This window comes from Melitaea cinxia, chromosome 13 (genome assembly GCF_905220565.1).
Source record: "Melitaea cinxia chromosome 13, ilMelCinx1.1, whole genome shotgun sequence".
NCBI classification, from domain to species: domain Eukaryota; kingdom Metazoa; phylum Arthropoda; class Insecta; order Lepidoptera; family Nymphalidae; genus Melitaea; species Melitaea cinxia.
In genome coordinates, this window is record NC_059406.1 from 1,861,043 (window position 1) to 1,880,410 (window position 19,368).

The 19,368-nt window shown below is 40.5% G+C and overlaps 1 protein-coding gene across 1 annotated transcript; it reads right to left on the minus strand.

The window, feature by feature from the left end:
• Positions 1–4,793: 4,793 nt before the first annotated feature.
• LOC123658999 (WD repeat-containing protein 61) lies at positions 4,794–10,737 on the minus strand. Its single transcript, XM_045594283.1, has 7 exons — positions 10,638–10,737; positions 10,430–10,554; positions 9,559–9,725; positions 9,044–9,279; positions 8,141–8,328; positions 5,854–6,025; positions 4,794–4,985 (listed from the first exon to the last, which is right to left on the minus strand). Exons 1-7 carry the CDS (start codon positions 10,653–10,655, stop codon positions 4,896–4,898), a joined length of 996 nt encoding a protein of 331 aa, XP_045450239.1. The 5' UTR covers positions 10,656–10,737; the 3' UTR covers positions 4,794–4,895.
• Positions 10,738–19,368: the final 8,631 nt, after the last annotated feature.

The following is a 19,368-nucleotide window of genomic DNA, read 5'->3' on the forward strand; positions in this document are numbered from 1 at the left end:
CACCAACAAGGCATTGTGAAATGTTGAAGTACTCCTCGTGTCCCACATAATTTATATCTTTAGTCCGTCTCACACCTGAATATATTTCAACCTCCTGCTCAGTCCAAGATACATTTGCTTCACCTTTGTAAGCTATATTTAGACCTAAAAGAAACAAAAAAAAGAATCAAGGCCACTTATCCCTTAAGAAAAAATATAGTAACTAGTCTTTTTACTTTTAATAATACGAGATATGTACTTACTCAAAAATGACAAGGAATTGTTTACCCTAAAATTAACATTTCCTTTTATTGGCTGCCCTGAGTAATACACAGCATTCGGTTCGTCTAACGTTATTGTACCATATTGGAATCCCAAATAATTTGTATCCATTTTTATAACTTGGTTTTCGGAGCAGACTAAGAAAGTATTCAACTTTCGCTTCGGAGATTATTCAGATATACTAGTAGTAGTTCTTTAATATTAGTTTTCTATCAAAACAAACTATATGAATAACTACACTTTTATTTAAATTTTAGGCACTTGAAAATATGTGTCTCAAATATGATTTAATGAGTTGCCGGTAATCAAGAGAATGGATATTGTTTAAACTTTGATATTACAAATTGGCGTATAATTAAAAAATCAACAATTAATTCAACCATAAAAACAAAAACCAAAATTGTTTTGTAACAGAGATTATTGATTATAATACAAATAAAAACGGCAACTATTAAGAAATCAATTAATTAAATTTCCAATCCAATGTCAACTAACTTATAACTTGACATTATGATCAAAGATTATGAATTTATGATTAATGATTATGACATAATACCGTAGAGCGTAGAGCCGTAGACTTGTTGGAACGGGAACACAGATTAGTACCTATACAATTATGTAGCTGGCTAAACGGGAAGTACCTAGGTACGTGTTGCACATACTGGATAAGTGGATTCTGCATACTTATAAATTATAATCATCATCATATATCACTGTATCTTATTTATTATTATTACGGACACTGTACAATTTTTTTTATGATTTTTGTTCTCGTATGTATGTTATTGTCGATTTAGATATGTACTGTTGTTAAACAATTAGGATAGAGTAATAGACCTTCTTAATTCTTTTACTATCATTAAATAAATTGCTCGATTATTTACAAATAGCTGTTAGTATCGCTTTTTATAGGCCAACAAAAATTTATAATTTATACAATATTTACAGTTTGTCTAATAATAGTAATTGCGATTAATATTATTTATATTTTATAAAGGACAAGGTTTGTATAAAAATTATATGATAATTGTATTTGCTCGCAAACGAAAAAAAGACCGACTTCAGTTACATCGACAAGTAATACAACGTAGAACGCGTTATCGCGTTATCAAAGATTACTCAAAAAGTAGTTATCAGATCTCAATCAAATTTAAATGTGACCACTTGATAAACATCAGCTTTCAGTAAAAAGTTACGCGGATTTTCGAGTTTCCCTTGATTTCTCTGGGATCCCATCATCAAATCCTGGTTTCCTTATCATAGTTCCAAACTAGGGATATCTCCTTTTCAAAAAAAAAAAAGAATTATCAAAATTGATACATCCAGTAAAAAGTTATGTAGTAAAATATAACTTAGGTCGACGAAAAAAGCGTCAAGTAAAAACGTTATATTAGATATAACTCGAAAAGTAGTTGTTAGACTTCAAATAAATTTAAATGGGACCAAATGACACATACCACCTTTCAATTAAAAATTTTTTTGTCGGAATCGGTCCACCCAGTCAAAAGTTCTGACGTCACATACATAAAAAAAATATAGTCGAATTGAGAACCTCCTCCTTTTTTGGAAGTCGGTTAAAAAAAGAATAGCGTTTATGAAATTTACCAGGTAAACTATTAAACTAGTATTAGATATAACGTTCGCGAAATTTCTTATCTCATCTGGTTTTATCGTTTATTTTTGTACTAGTGTAGCAGTATTACTTCACTTGGGGGAATCGCCCACTTGTTATTAACGAAGTATACATAATCAAAGACTAGGCTGATTTTTGGAGTGGCGTTGTATGCACGCTGACCTCAAAGACGCTGACCGTCAGCGCTGATAGCAGAAATGGATGAAACTATGAACTAAAAATTCCTAGAAAGCGTTTCTAAATAATGCTTAGCTGTCAGCGCTAACCACCGAATAAGGTACATATTAGTCGTACCGCATAAAATAAGAAAAGTTAGTTACATTCAATTGCATTCAAGTGATAGCTGAGATAGTGATGTTTTGTGGCCAAAGAGTATAGGAACTGATGTCATGTTTAATGTGTACAAAAGTTATCATTTGAATATATGTAAATACCTTTGCCATATTTATAAACTTTAATATAAGATCAATTACAAGAGACTCGTTTTAGCAGATTTTCTAATTATTTCATTCATCCTGTACATCCCTCTCCTAGGCATAGATCTCTTTCTCAATGTAAGAGAAAATTCGGAGCTCAACACACGTTCAAACAATGTTATTAGTTATTCTATTTAGAGGAAGCGAGTCGGCGCAATTCAACTTGTTTTGTAATAGTTGATATACAATAAAAAAAATCAAAAGGCTGGGACTGCGAGTATTTTTTAATAAAAATAATACCTATTTATTACTTATTCTTTATTGGATTTTCACAATAGTGAAACAGTTAGTTTTTTTATTATTATTATTTTTGTTTACATATAAAATAATGAGTTCCCTGGTTCTTGTGATAGGCAAGACCTATTACATTTCCCCAAACATTTTACCTATTAAGTGAATATTTTGTTTTCTTTTGAAATCTAAAACCCAGTCGCAAACGAACAGTATTACGAATTGTAGGTAGGTACCTACTATATATATATAAAAATTGAAATCTCAATTGATATTATAAAGAGAAAAGATTTATTTTCACCATCCTTTTATTAGCTTGGGTTGTATGAATGTATGTAATGGAATCTTTGAGCATAATTTTCACCAATTTCCAGAAGTTTGATTAATTTGAAACTTTGCACACGTATCAAAGACCGATGACAATGCAATAATTCAATAACAGTTTCCCAATATCCTTATTAGGACCGCCAGAATTAATAAATTCTTTCCTGGATCTTCTGTAAGGTGTGGCGACATCTATCGCGCGACATACGAACTACGTAACTAAGAACTGACGTGTCCTACATAGCGATATCAAAGTTATCAGAGCGATTGAGTATATATACAAGAACCCGACAACAACCGTCGGGGCGTTGGCCCACCAGACAAAACACCTGTCTGGTCGCAGGATCCTTCCTTTTCGATGGTGCATGAGGAACTTTACACCTTGTTACTCATATCCCCCAAACTGGTGACCCCGGCGTGATTACACCCTGTTCCTCACGCTCTCCAAACTGGTTACCCCGACGTGATCACACCCTGTTCCTCACGCTCTCCAAAGAATTATTAATAAATAATAAACGCTTCACACTCAACGGATCCCTCAGTAGGATTTTCTCCTGTGTTGGGGGTCCGGAAACACATACAATACACAAAAACACAACGTCCAGACCACGACTAACATCTATATGGTCGGATACAAATGTCTGTCGTGAGCGGAAATTGAACCCGCGACCGCCAGCGCAACAGCTAGTGCTATTACCGCTGCGCTAACGCAAAGAGAATAATTCAATTCAGAGTTAAAGCGTGGGGTGCTTGATAGGTATATTAAATGACTTAAATAACTTAATTTTTATTATAATTTTATTTTGAAGTAATTATGATTGATTGTTCGATCTTCTACTACTTTAATATAATGTAATATAAACTCTTTGTAATTAAAAATTATTTTCTACTTTTTAGTACGATTAGCTATAAAAGCGTGGCTTTTTAGTTTTTCTAACTATAATTCATTATTTATAATGTTCAGTGAACGCCACATCAACCGACTCAAAAATCATCGGAACCATATCTGTTAACGAAAGCGTACCCAATTTATCTGTATCTAGATGTTTTCATTTTGTTTTAAGTTCAAATTATAAGTGGTATCCACGATGATATATCAAACGTATTCTCACCTCAAAGGGTATCCAAGCTATAGTGTTGACGTCAAAATGTTGAGAACCTACGTCATTGAACTCGCCTAGCGAGTTTAGAGCATTGCAGAATTTTTTTTTTCTTTCAAATATAAAAATTTTCTTTACACCCAGGCCACCATGTAAATACTAAAATAATATAATATTCAGTTTACACTCTAATTAAGAATAGAATATAAGGAAGCGTTTTAAAAATATTACTGAAACACACTGAACTCGCGACGCGAATCGCCAGCACAGGAATAAAATCAACGTAAGCTCGCAGGGCGAGTCTGTGTCACTGGGCACTGGTTGGCACTAGTTGGCGGCGTTTTAGCAAATATAACACTCCATTCTTATCTACATCTTATACTAGCTGACCCCGCAAACGTTCTCGTGTCACAATGTTAGTTACATTACTCCTCCAAAACGGCTGAACCGATTTTCATGAATTTTTTTTGTGCTTATCAGTTAGGTCTGAGAATCGGCCAACATCTATTTTTCATACCCCTTAGTTTATGAGTACAAGGAGGGAGGGGGGGTTAAGGGGGGTAAATAATATATACATGGCACAACAACGTTTGCTGAGTCAGCTACTATAAAAATCTTGTGTCACGATGTTGGTCCAATTAAATCTCCAAAACTACTGCACCTATTTTATTCAAATTTTGCACAGATATGTAAATTTGTCCAACTTCAAATATAGGCTATATTTATAATATTCATGAAAATGAAAAAATAAATAATAATAACACGGTACGAAGTTTACTAGGTCGTCTAGTTTTATTATAAAATCTTCAAGTATAAATTATACAATTAAATGCATTTACAGTTACTCTTATTCTATAATATATTTGTTGTTTACAATGGACAACCATAAATATTAAAGCTTTTGTCTTCAGATACCGATATTATTTGATCGTTTTCTGGATTAAATTTCACTCCCCAAACCTAAAAAAAATAGACACTTTTAATCTATAATAAATATATGATATTGACTAACATCTAATCTAACATTTAATCTACTCTAATATGATAAATAAAATTTTATTTTATTTATTTATTACTAAGTTCGTTCATTTACAGATGAACATATCAAGCTTTAGATTTTTAGAACATCTACGTAATTTGTACATTTTATATCGGTCACCAACCCGCCTGCCCAGCGTGGTGACTATGGCAAAACAAATGAGTGAACTTGTGGAGGCCTATGTCCAGCAGTGGACTGTGATAGGCTGAAATGATGATATATTTTATATATGACTAGGCCACTAAATAACCCCACCGGATCCCACCAACAACCCTCCTCAGAAGCTCTAGCCACCTTGAGTTGTCCTCCAGTGTTTGTCTTATGTTATTCCAGATTTTGAGCAGGATTTATATACTGCTGTGCCCCACCTCAGTAAAGGTAGTTTTATTTCCCATTTATAATTACGCTTCAGCCTGTAATATCCCACTACTGGGCATAGGCCTCTTTCCCCATGTAGGAGAAGGATCAGAGATTAATCCACCACACTGCTCCAATGCGGGTTGGCCGATATATTCCCTACTATGAGTAACGATCGCTATCGGGTGTACATGATAACAACCAGGACCGACGGCTTAACGTGCTCTCCAAGGCACGGTGGGGAGACCCACAAAGACTGCACAAACACCCAGACCACGGCAAACACCTGTATGGCCAATACAAATGTTTTGTCGTGTGCGTAGATCGAACCCGCAACCGCCAGCGCAACAGGTACAATCCACGGCTGTAACCGTTGCGCGAATGCGGCGTCATTTATAATTAGTAGGATAAATTAATGAAATAATAGTCTACCTGATCTGTATGGTCTTTAAAAACATGCTGGCATTGCATGCTATCCAGCTCCCAAACTCTTACAGTCCTATCTGAGCTACCTGAGACAAATCTCTTGCCGTCTGGTGAGAATGCAACGGAAAGCACCCATGACGCATGACCGGATAATGTACCAGATAAGTTTGCGTGAGCCCTTAAACATTGAAATTAATTATATAAATTTTTATCATAGATTTGAAAGTTTATTTAAGGTTGAAATATGTAAATAAGTAGGTTAATGCATTATTTTTTTATCGAAGTCAAGGCATATGATATACTTATAAGAATGACAAATTTTTATTTCAAGAAGGTTAAAAAGTAATTTCGATATAGATTATTATTTTATTTAGGTTATAATTGAAATAATTGATTACAATCCGCATTCTATGGTAATGATACCTACGGTCACCAACCGGCGTACCCAGCGTGGTGACTATGGGCAAAACACACGAGTTCGTGCCATTGAATTTAGGGAGGGCTATATCTAGCAGTGGACTGTGATAGGCTGAAGTGAAGTGATGATACCTACTGATGAACACGAAGTAGCCTCATTACTTAAATCACTACGTAATTACTGTTCATTAGGCTGCGATAGAATATCCAGTAATTTATTGAAGAGTATCTTTCGTACCACCACTAACACACCTGTATATGTAACCTTGCTCTCTCCACTGGCCTATTCCCCAATCATCATATCATCATCATTTCAGCCTATTGCAGTCCACTGCTGGACATAGGCCTCCACAAGTTCGCGCCGAAAAATGGCGCAAACTCATGTGTGTTGCCCAATGTTTATAAGAAAGCTATAATTCACGCAACATACAAGAGTGGGACGAAAGCCGTGTCAACAACTACAGACCCGTAGCGGTGTTTCTTGCCCTTTCTAAAATACTGGAGCGACTCATGAACAAGAGATATGTTAAATACCTCAAAAATAATAAACTTATATCACCCACGCAATTTGGTTTCCACGTCATCCATAACGTCAACGTCAGACGCAGTCCATGAATTGACTAACTTTGTAGTCACAAAAATAGAAGGTCGGCAGAAATTTTTGGAAATATTTCTGGATGTTGCGGAAGCATTCGACACGCTTTCTGTACCGACTTTAATATAAAAGATGGAAAGATTACTTGAGTGAGCAGCGCACTCAGAGAATAAAGATAGGTGATTTTGTCAGTGAGAAGCGTACGCTTAATTATGGTATACCTCAAGGCGATGTTATTGGTCCGACCCTATTCCTCATATACATAAACGATCTGGCTACGCTCTCTCATATTCAGAGAAAGGTCATAAAATTTGTTAATGACACTCATTCTATTTAGCGCTATAACATGATATGAAGTATACGAACATTCACAACTGGGCTTAAATACTGTGTACAAGTGGCTTCAGTACTGACGCTTAACACAAGTAAAGACCATGACTATTTCTCTAAAAGTCATCACTCGTGTATTGAGCTGGGAAGGCGTGCATGTGTCTGTGAACCTCTAACTGAAATTGACACTGATAAGTATCTAGGAGTTACGATGGATCAACTAAGATTCCGTACACACAGACACTCTCAGTAACAGATTAAGCAAGTTGGTATTCGTCTTTAATACCTTGAGGCATAAAGTTGACAGCAGTTTGGTAAGATTGGCGTACTTCTCTCTTACACACGCTTAGATAAATGATTGTATCGGCTCTTGGGGTAGTGAACCAAAAGCCACGCTGAAAGTATTGTCTTTTAGACCGTTTTACTACCCCACAGAACAATTATATAAGGAGTACGAGGTTTTAATCTAGTAGATCGACATTGGACACACCTTAGTACTAACATATCAAAATGCTTTTTTGCTATTACCGGGCAAATTCCTGTACGATAAAATTAATACCAAATTACAATTGTACAAACTCATAAAAGGCCAAATGCAAAACAAAAAACAATTTGACTACAAACGCTAAATTACGAGCACACTGAGCAAATAATTAGAAACTAAACTTCTATTGCTAGTTCTTGTTATTAAAATAACCAAAGCATAGACACCTTCACCTTTTCTTCACTCCCTCTTCCCACACACTCATACTCGGCATTATCCAATTTCCCACATACACTCTAACAGACACACTTCCACATGGTCAAATTTACTACTACATACATACTGCTTTCTTCTTTTTTCTTCCTTTTACTACACGTTTTAACACTTCAACACAATATGTGAATGGAAAAAAATACCGTGTTAAGAAATTCGCCGGGTATGCTAGTATAATAATAAAAATAACCTACACATCATAAAGCTTCATATGCCCATCATCAGAGGCCGTCAATAATAATTGTGAGTCAGGTGAAAAACACAAACTCCTGATGGGCATAGCATGACCTTCCAGAGTATGCATAAGCTTGCCTTGAGCCACGTCGAATATATTGATAATACCATCCAACGCACCACTTGCTATGTATTTTCCATCTGGACTCTAAAATTAATCAATAAGAAATTATTAAAATATAATAAAAAAATGTTTAGTAAATTAAAATTATAAATAAATAAATAAACACTTCACACTCAACGGCCCCCAGTAGGATTTTCTCCTGTGTCGTGGGTCCGGAATCACACACAATACACAAGCACAAACGCCCAGACCACGACAAACATCTATATGGCCGATACAAATGTCTGTCGTGAGCGGCAAACACGCGACCGCCAGCGCAACAACCAGTACTATGACTGCTGTGCCAACAACATCAGAAAGAAATAAAAATTTATTTACAAAAAAGAAAGTAAGAGAAATCACCATATACGTCAATAGCAAGCTTAAAAAAAATCCTAAGATTTTTTATAATAAACAGCATTGTTTAATAAATTAATATAAAACAAAACAGTAAAAATATTAATAAATAAAATATTCAAATAAAAAAAAAGAGTCAGAGACTTCATTAAACACCATCCACCTGTATATAGTTATAACTGTAACTGCTTAACATCAGGCGAGCCATGTTTGTTTGCCCATCTAGTTTTATAAAAAAAAAAAACCAGTAAAGTTATGAGGTAGCATTCTCTCTTTCACACTCTTTTTTTTTAAGTTGGTTACAAAGGACTTAAAAATTAACTTCTTTATCTTCATAAACACTCTAAAATTAATTTAATTTATAAATTAACTCATTTTCTGCAACAACAATAAATAAACTCACATATGCTACGCTAAGTGTAAACTTTCCTCTTGTATCTAAAGTCAGTTCATGTTTGCCAGTTTCAACTCCGAATATCAACACTTTGCCATGATTACTGCCTGAGATTAAATGTTTGCCATCAGGAGAAAAATCTAAAGTCCATACATCCAGACCACCTGTCTCAATTGTTTTTAACTTTTCACCAGATGCAATGTCCCACAGAGTCAGTGTTGAGTCTTGGGAGCTACTGGCCAATGCTGAAATTTATTATACAGCTTAATAATAATATAGAATATCTTATATATAAAATTCTTGTGTCACAATGTTAGTTACAATACTCCCTCGAAACGGCTGACCGATTTTTATGAAATTTTGTGTGCATATCGGATAGGTGTGAGAATCAGGCAACATCTATTTTTCATACCCCTAAGTTATATGGGAGAGGGTTTAAAGGTGTTAATAACATATATGGCAAAACAATGTTTGCGGGGTCGGCTAGTATATATATATTTTATTTTATTTTAAGATTTGCTTACTTTTTCCATCTGGGCTTACTACAACAGATATAATGCCAAGGGAATGTCCTTCTAGTTGATGTTTAAGTTCTAGCTGTCCATTCTCTAAGCGCCATATTTTAACTATGTCGTCTAGACCACCTGTTATTAAGTAGTTTTCTGGGGGTTCTTGTGAGTGATTTGAATCTCTGTAAAGATCAGAAAGAAGTATTTAAATAATTGTTTATTGTCATTTAATGTATGTTAACATCATTTGTATAATTGTTTCTCAATTTCTAAATTCGGTTTCTTTAAAAGCACGTGCTTTTCATTAATTCAGATCAAAGTGAAGTTTTTCGTAGAATAATTGAATATGAATATAAAATTACCGCAAGTAAAAAAACAGACGAAATATCAATGCTTCATAAGTAATAATACTATTTATAATTTATGTCAAATTGACACTGTCACATCATTGTGCTGTGTGGCTACGGCACTAAAGAATTTAGCCACCCCCTCTCTTCCCGTGGGTGTCGTAAGAGGCGACTAAGGGATAACAAGGTTCCACAATCACCTTGGAACTTAAGAAGCCGACCGATGGCGGGATAACCATCCAACTGCTGGCTTTGAAATACACAGGCCGAAGACGGGCAGCAGCGTCTTCGGTGCGACAAAGCCAGTACTGCGGTCACCAACCCGCCTGCCCAGCGTGGTGACTATGGGCAAAACACATGAGTTCACGTTATTTTTGGCGTAAACTTGTGGAGGCCTATGTCCAGCAGTGGACTGTATAGGCTGTAATGATGACACAAAAAGTTCATATTACGAATTATTAAACTGAATACTGTTTATTATGAAGTAAAAGTTCGGGCACCGGTGTTCGTGAATTACAACATTTTTGGTTATAACACACCTTGAGTTTTCCATATTTTCGGAATTTTCAGTCACTTCTTTTCTCTTTTCGTGATTAATTTGACTCCAACTACAACACCATATGGCCTCATCATGTGCATTGTCTTTTTTCTGCTGTAAATAATACTGTAAAAGAAATAAATTATGGAATAAAAAATACGCAAATTACGTTCCATTAAACTTTTTACTAAAAAGTACATTAGTTTTACCAATGTCGTTATGGACATCTTAGTAAATATAACTTTATTTCTCTAAGAAATAGTTAATAACGGTCAGATCTAAGCTGCAAATTTTTAAGTTAAATGGAATCAGTTCAGTTCTTTGCTTAATGGCTTTTAGTTGTGTCAGTTTGACACATATCATTTCGCCAATGTCACGTGGGATGGAGAACACACGACGGAGATTGTTATTATTTCGGTGGATTTGAGAATACAATTTAGTAAAATTTTGAAAATACACGAAAATAGTATGTATTTATTCACAATACTCTCAAAATGTACAAAAATATAAAAATATTTATAAGTATATAACATTGTACTAAATATATATATATATATACATTGTAATATTTACAATTTAATTTTATTATATTTAATATATTTACATAAAAACGAACACAGAGGACTAAACACAAACATTAATAAAGATTCAACATTTATAGGGCGGGGAACTTCAGGAGGGAGTACGTCATACAACGGATGAAGGAGTTTGGGGCAATTAAACAGGATATGGGATGGGGATCCTTCATCTAAACCGCATTCACAGAGTGAATGGTCCCGTACTCTAATTTTTGCGAGATGTCTGGGTGTGCACGCGTGACCTAAACGCAACCTGCAAATGGTCGAAGTGACCCAGCGATCGGCGTGTCTAAAACGGAAAAACCATGGTCGTCTAGGGATTTCTGGTTGCAGGCTCGCATAGTATTTACCTTTTACCATTTTGGATGATATCCAAGATGATGTCCACGAATTGGCCAACCGAGTATTCGCTGCAACACCAAGATCATAACAGAAATTTTTATAGTGAGCATGGGAGCCGATTTGGATGGCAGATTTGGCACATGAATCCGCAGTCTCGTTGCCGGGAATATCAGAGTGACTGGGAATCCAAACAAGAGTGATCTGCAATCCTTTCTGATGACATAAAAACAAAACTTCCCTGATCTTTAAAATAATGACAAATCTTTTTCTGCTACGAAACGGGTTTTCCTTAATTGCTAATAGGCAACTTAAGGAGTCAGTCAAAATTACGGTTTGTCTTAAATCATGGGAGTGGGCATATAAAATAGCTTCCAAAATAGCGACTGCTTCACCGGTGAAGACCGATGATTCAGGCGGGCACTTAAACTGTAAAATAATTTTGAATTTTGGGATCCAGCAGGCTGCGCCAACGCAGCTATCTGCGGACAGTTTAGACGCATCGGTATAAATAAGTAGATGATCGGACCAATTTTGATGAACTACATAATTAAAGAGAGACTTAGTGTTCGGGGAACCTTTGATAAGACCAAGGTTCGTAACAATGACAGGACGATATACAAGGGCTTTATAGGGAATAGAAAAAAGAGGATTTATAGGCAGTTGAATATATGGATTTGGAAGTTTAGTAAAGTACAGGAAGCTATTCAAAAGACATGATTCGGGTTTGTTGGGATTGTGAATTTGTGATAGTTCGCTTAAACGACTCCAAAGAGGATGTGAAGATAGCTGTAACATTTTGCTGACAAACCGATCACAAAGGAATTGTCTCCTTATTTGCAACGGAGGGTCAACGCATTCAACCTGCAGAGCATTCGTAGGTGTAGATTTCATAGCACCCAGAATGATTCTAAGGCATTTGTATTGTATTTTATTTAGTTTTTCTGAAGTTGATTTAATAATAGGGTCTAAAACGAATAAACCATAGTCCATATGGCTACGAACTATGGCATTGTAGAGGAGTTTTTGAGAATATGGGTGAGCTCCCCACCAAACGCCTGAAACTGCCCGAAGGGCATTGATACCTTTTTCACATTTTTTAAGAATATGCTCTGTATGAGAAAGTCCATTAAGTCGGTTATCGAGAATAACTCCCAGAAATTTAGCCTTATCTACGAGGTCAATGCGCTGACCTCCATAATGAAAATCGAAGACAGGGACGATTCTTTTTCTAGAGAAAGCAACTGCCTGGCTTTTGCTTATCGATAAAGATAAGCCATGGTCAGACAGCCACTGGCCTAGATAATGCAAAGCAGAGTTAACCCTAAATGTGATATCATCGACTGAATTGGGTCGTCAAGGCGCTCTGCCGTTCATTTAGTTTGTTTGACAACTAGGTTTGACAATTACAACTTAAGTGACATTACATTGTTGTTGTTGTTTTAAAATTTATCCCCAATAGGGAAAGGCAAAGGACTATAATCCATACAGCCTAGTTTGAATTTGTAAGTTTCGTTCTGATATATGACATTTCATTGAAATTGTGACATTCCTGACATTACAGATTGTATGTTACAATATAAATATCATAATTTTATTTATACAAAATATTTTACATATTTACAATTCACAACTTAAGAACTAAATATTTACAGATAGTTTTGGTATAAATTATGTCCGCGCAAAGAGTTGAATTGAGCTATTGAAAATCTATCGATTAGTATTTTTTTTATCACGAATATCCGTAATTTTTTTGCTTCCCATCATTGTCTATGCGCATTCGCAGCGCTCATCTGTCTTATGATATCAACGTTAAATTTGTTCGAACTATATATATTTATTTAAAAATTAAGGAAAGTGGTGCTGTTCCAATCTGTACTTGAGCAATTATAAATGCAACTATAAGTATTGTGTGAATTGTTGAAGAAACTTTTCTGCTTATTTTCAGCGCTACCGTGTGAAGATTATTTTCTGCTATTAATATTATGAAAACTTAATGACGAATCAAAATATCGACCGTAAGGTCATGGGGACACGGTAGTCGTGATTACGACCATAGTCGAGGCGGCCAAAGACCTAAAAGAAAAACTGGTGCACTGCTATGGCAACAAAGCCAAGCAAAAGGTGCGTACTATGGCCTCCGTTCTGGTAAATGGCTTCCATGAAGTTTCAAAAATCAACCGCCTAATGGTGAATGAAGCCCTCATGAACCATTTCGGAGCCATAGTAATGGCCGCCCGACTATCGGGAGCTGAGAAGGTAGTCCTCATCGGAGACATAAACCAACTGCCGTACATCGACAGGGATAACCTGTTCGAAATGCGGTATTATAGACCAACTCTGTTAACGACTATTTCGTGTGAGTTGTCGTGCACGCATCGTAATCCCAAAGACGTCGCCTTTGCCATCAGTGAGGTTTACAAGACCATGCACAGATCAAGCATAAAGATCCGATCTTTGCGAGTGGAGAGCCTCATAGGCGCGCGCATTCCTATAGGAAGGGACCGAACCCTAGGGTAGGGATACGGATCCGGTGAGGGATCGCGCTTTTTAACCATGCGCCTCATGCGCAGGGCCAGACCTATGAGGACGTCATCGTCCTCCAGACAAATACAAGGAGCCTCAAGATCCACGACAGCGTTTCGCACGCTGTAGTCGCGGTGACTAGACACACCGACACCTGTGTCTATTACACCGACGAACGTGACGACGCAATAGGTCGCTTTGTGGCGAAGGCAGCGGAAGCGTCTAAAAAAGACATTCTCGAGCACATCCTCAGGATGGCGATTCACTACAGGGATGCCGCCGTCATTGAGGGTGTGCTCGAAATGTTAAAACGTGTTGAAGTGTGAAGACAACACCACAACAGAATTAGTATATTATAATAAATTTTAGCACACTTATTTGTAAGAGTAAATTGTATTTTAATGTAGGGGCAAAAAATAATAACAATTTACTTGTGGCTACCTACCACATCGAACTATTATTACGTTAGTAATAGTAATTCAATGAGGCTACAAGATAACTTACCTGATACCAATACCTTTAGCATTTAACCTTACCGATACCTTTACCTTAAAAATACCTTCACCATTCATAACCTCAAACCATTACCATTACCAAGAAGCATTGACGTGTCCGTGAAACAGAAAGTACATAGCTCTGAAAAGAGCTGTTTTAATGTTCGTGAAACAAGATTGTTAGCTCTGAAAAGAACTGTTGGAAAATAGCACAGCACACCATGCAAGCGGATGCACCAGCAATCACATGCACAGATCTTCACAGAAGTCTTCAAGCTAACTTGCACGTATTCTTCATGTATATCTTCACGAAGTACAATCACGCCGCTGCCGAGTGAAGTACACATCAGAGATCCGTTCGCCGCGCCGATCGCCGCCGAAAAGAGCGAGCCGCGGGAACGTATGTTCTATTTATAGATATCGCTCTGCGCTACCGTGCCTCCGACTCGCGACGAAGCGCATGAGTAATCGACAGCGGCACGCGCGGAGAAAGAGAGCCACGCGCGAGAAAGAGACGCAAGGCTTCGACAATAAACATCTGCGATTGGTCTTATAACTTATCGACTATTGTTATACTTACTTTTTTATTGTTTATCATTTTATACAAATATTACCATTTTTTTTGTTTAAATATAGAAAACGAGTCTGCCGCCACATCCCGACCTAGTCGGACGTCTAAGCAGGCACAGTTCGCCGCGCGCTCACTAGCGCCCCCCCGGTCCCCGCCGACCGCCCGCTGTGCGATCACACGCACGCCCCCGGTCCCCGCTGACCGCCCGCTGCGCGTTCACACGCGCGCCCCCGGTCCCCGCCGACCGCCCGCTGTGCGTTCACACGCACCCTACCGGCCTCCGCCGACCGCTCGCGTCCGCTTCTAGCGTGACCGCGAGCCCAACCGGCGACTTCCCAGTCGCCCCCGCTTCGCTCTTGGAGAGAGCAACTCGCCGAGCTACAGTGCAGTGCTACGGACTATTGGACTTTCACCAGTGCAGTGCTACGGACATTGGACTTTCGAACTATCGTTAGGTCAGTGTAGAGCAGTGTTCGTGTGATAGGTCAATAGACTGTCGGACTTGCAGTGTAGTGTACTCGGACAATATAAGTGCAAAGGACTATAATAGTATCTTCGCGCGCGAGGATCCGCTTCTCCCGGAGCTGATCAACACACTCGGAGGTACAGGTTAGTCTTAGGCACACATCTCGGCCACCTAAGGGCAGAGACATTAGGGTACACAAGTAGGTACTCACTCGCCCCTGCCTCACGGCAGGGGAGATACAAAATTTTTGTTTTTATTTTAGTAGTTCCCCGCGTCCACTATGGATGCCAATAGAACCATTGAAAAATTCATGCTGCTCCTGCAGCATAAATACCCTGAAGTTTACGCCGATCTCGTCAACGAACTCACTCCTCCCTCCCAAGTCAGCACAGCGGGTTCGATTCCCGATTGCCCGGCCTCCCCCGAGAGGGAAGAGGATCGCCGCGGTGAAGTTTTTATGGAGACCGCGCATTCCGACCTTGAATGCAGCGATGCATCATCAAAGTCACCCCTCTCGGACTCTTCGGACTCCGAAGGGTTCGAGCCGGTCCGCTGCCAGCGCAAAAAACGAAAGGCTAAAGTAGCCAAAGAGCCCCTGCCGTCCAAACGTAGTGCTACCACAGCACGCAGCGTCCCCCCCGTATCCCCCTCACCCACCGCTCCCGCAGTTCTCCCCGCTACGCTCCCCGCCACTTCGGCGAGTGATGCGCTGCCCGCGCCTTCAGCGCCCCCGTCAGGCCGTGCTATTAAAAAACCGCCGCCTATTTACGTCCAAGACAAAGCGTCCTGGAACTCTATCTCCAAAAAAATGGAGGCCAAGAACATCTGCCCTGAGTTGGCAAAATCCACATACAATGGAATCCGAGTGACCGTCAAGGACTCGGAAACCCACCGTCGCCTCACGGCTCTCCTTAGACAGGAGAAAATCGCATTCCACACCTACGCGTTAGAAGACGAACTTCAACTACGCGTAGTTATCCGCGGGTTGCCCGCCGAACTAAACACTGATGACATCAAGGCCGACCTTTTGGCTCAAAAATTTCCTGTGCACAGAGTCTCGAGGATGTATCATCCCCGAACCAAAGCACCATATCCCATGGTGCTCGCGGTCCTTGATCTTTCTCCCGAAGGGAAAGCTATCTTCAATGTTAAAACGGTTTGTCGCCTCTCCGGGCTCACTGTTGAGGTTCCCAAAAACCGCGGCGAACCTGGGCAATGCCATCGCTGCCAAATCTACGGACATTCCGCCCGTAACTGCTACGCACATCCTAGGTGCGTTAAGTGCCTGGGTGACCATGGCACCGCAGACTGCCCCCGTAAGGTCCCCGACCCTGAAGTCCCTCCTAGCTGCGTGCTTTGTAAGCAGGACGGACATCCCGCAAATTACCGCGGTTGTCCTCAGGCACCGCGCAAGCGTCGCCCGAGGGAAACGCGCGGTAGAGCGACCTCTCAAAAGAGGAAGCCGACCCCTGAAACCACCACAGAGGTCACGCCGGCCCCACAGGAGGCTCCTAAGCCCCAACAGTCTGGCATCAAAACCCAGCAGGTGGTTTCGAAAGCCCCCCCGACCCAGAACAAGGCCCCTCAGGCCGCAAGCGTAGCCCCTAAGGCTAACGCTTGGAACAAGCCTTTATCTTACGTAAGGGCTATCCCCACACAGTCGGTAGTCGAACCGACTCCCATAAAAGACGAGGTCAAACGGATGAAGGCCTACTTAGCCGAAGTCCGCACACAATTAGACCGCATGGCAGCGGTACTAGAGTCCTTCGACGTTTAAAATTAATATGACGGATAGAGCTAGGGTAAAACCACGTTCGCTCAGTGTCATTACTTTCAATGCAAACGGCCTTGGACCACAACTCGACTTAGTGTGTCAATTTTTGAGGGAACACCCGGTCGACGTCATGCTAGTGCAAGAGACTTTTCTCAAACCGGGTCATAGAGCACCTTACGTGCCTAATTATAATTTTGTTCGAAACGACAGAGTCACCGCACTCGGCGGCACTCTTATCTATTACAAAAAGTCGTTGCACTGCGTGCCGTTAGACCCTCCGCCGCTTAGCGAAATCGAAGCATCATTGTGTCGACTCAGTATGACGGGCCACCAGGCCATCACCATCGCGTCAGTTTATTTATCTCCCTCTAAGAGATTGCTCGAGAGCGAAATTAGGTCGCTACTCTCAACAGGTAGCGCGGTCCTTCTGGCCGGTGACCTAAATAGTAAACACCCCCGCTGGAACTCCCGCACGAGAAATAGCAGAGGAACAGAACTAGACAGACTGACGTCACTCCCCACTCTAGACATAGATGTCCTAGCGCCCATGACACCCACTCGCTATCCAGTTAGGGGAACAAATGACTCACCAGACGTGCTCGACATAGCTATCGTCAAGGGCGTAACACTCCAGTTACGCTCTATCGAGACACTATCAGAGCTAGACTCAGACCATCGCCCCGTCCTAATCCAGCTAGGACCAGATACGGATCTCCACCAACCCGTCAAAACAGTCATAGACTGGAAAAAGCTCGAATCAGAGCTTAGCTCCCTAGATTCAGGCCACCTTGAAGGCATACCCGACACAATCGATTCGGTAGACGTAGCTAAAGCGGCCGCGTCAAAATTAACTTCCTTTATTAAAAATAAGATCGATGACTGCTCTCGGGAGATGCCAATCCGCCCGGGCGAGCGTTGGCAGCTCCCAGAGGAGTTAAGAGACCTCATTAGGCGTAAAAACGCACAAACCAGAGCCCATGACTCTTACCCGACTGACGACAATCGGAGGAAACTCCGTTCCCTACAGAGGGAGGTGAAAGCTCGTTTCGCCGACCTCAGGGATGACTACTACAGTAGACGTCTAGGAGAACTCACCCCGTCGCACACCGCTTACTGGTCGTGGGCGAAGAGACTCCGTGGCGTCACCGTAGCCTCTACACCTCCCCTCATTAGGCCGAATCTCCCACCAGCCCTCGACGACCTGGACAAGGCCGAGTGCCTTGCGAGTAGTCTGGAGAGCCAATGCTCCCCAAGCACTGAGCCGTGCGATCCCATACACCTCTCAACGGTGGACGGGTTCGTCGAACGTAGGGCGGCTTCACCGCCATCCAATGAAACGCTTCCACCGACGACGGTGGAAGAAGTTGAATCGATCATTAAGGAACTCCACGCGAAAAAAGCCCCGGGTCCCGACCGAATCACCAACAAGACGCTCAAACGCCTTCCTCAGCAGCTTATCATGCTGCTCGTCATGATTTATAACGCCCTTCTGGCCGGTTGCTCGTTCCCCGATCAGTGGAAAGAGGCGACCGTGATAGGAATCCCCAAACCTGGAAAACCCAGGAACCTGCCTTCGAGCTATCGACCCATTAGTCTTCTCAACACCCTCGGTAAGGTGTATGAGAAAATCATTCACACCCGCCTCAAGGCTGCCACGCAACAAATGCGTACTCCGCTCATCGACGAGCAATTCGGGTTTCGAGCCCATCACTCCTCAGTCCACCAGGTGCATCGCTTAACGGAGCACATCCTAAAAGGTTTCGCCACATCCCGTACTCACACTACGGGGGCTCTATTCTTCGATGTCGCTAAGGCATTCGACAAAGTCTGGCATAACGGCTTGATATACAAGCTCTATCAACTAGAGCTGCCAGATAATCTCGTGCGCATCATACGAGACTTCTTGTCAAATCGTACCTTCAGATATCGGGTTGACGGCACTCTGTCTTCGCCCCGTCCTATTCGCGCCGGAGTCCCTCAGGGCTCGGTGCTTTCACCGCTTCTGTATTCGTTGTACACAAATGACATCCCGATTCCCAAAAATAAAGCCACCAAGCTGGCCCTATTCGCCGATGACACGGCCATTTTCACGACCGGCACCTCCGTCGAGGCTATAACTTCTCGACTCCAATCCGCGGCCACCGCCCTCGGCGAATGGTTTAGGAAATGGAGAATCGAAGTAAACCCCGAAA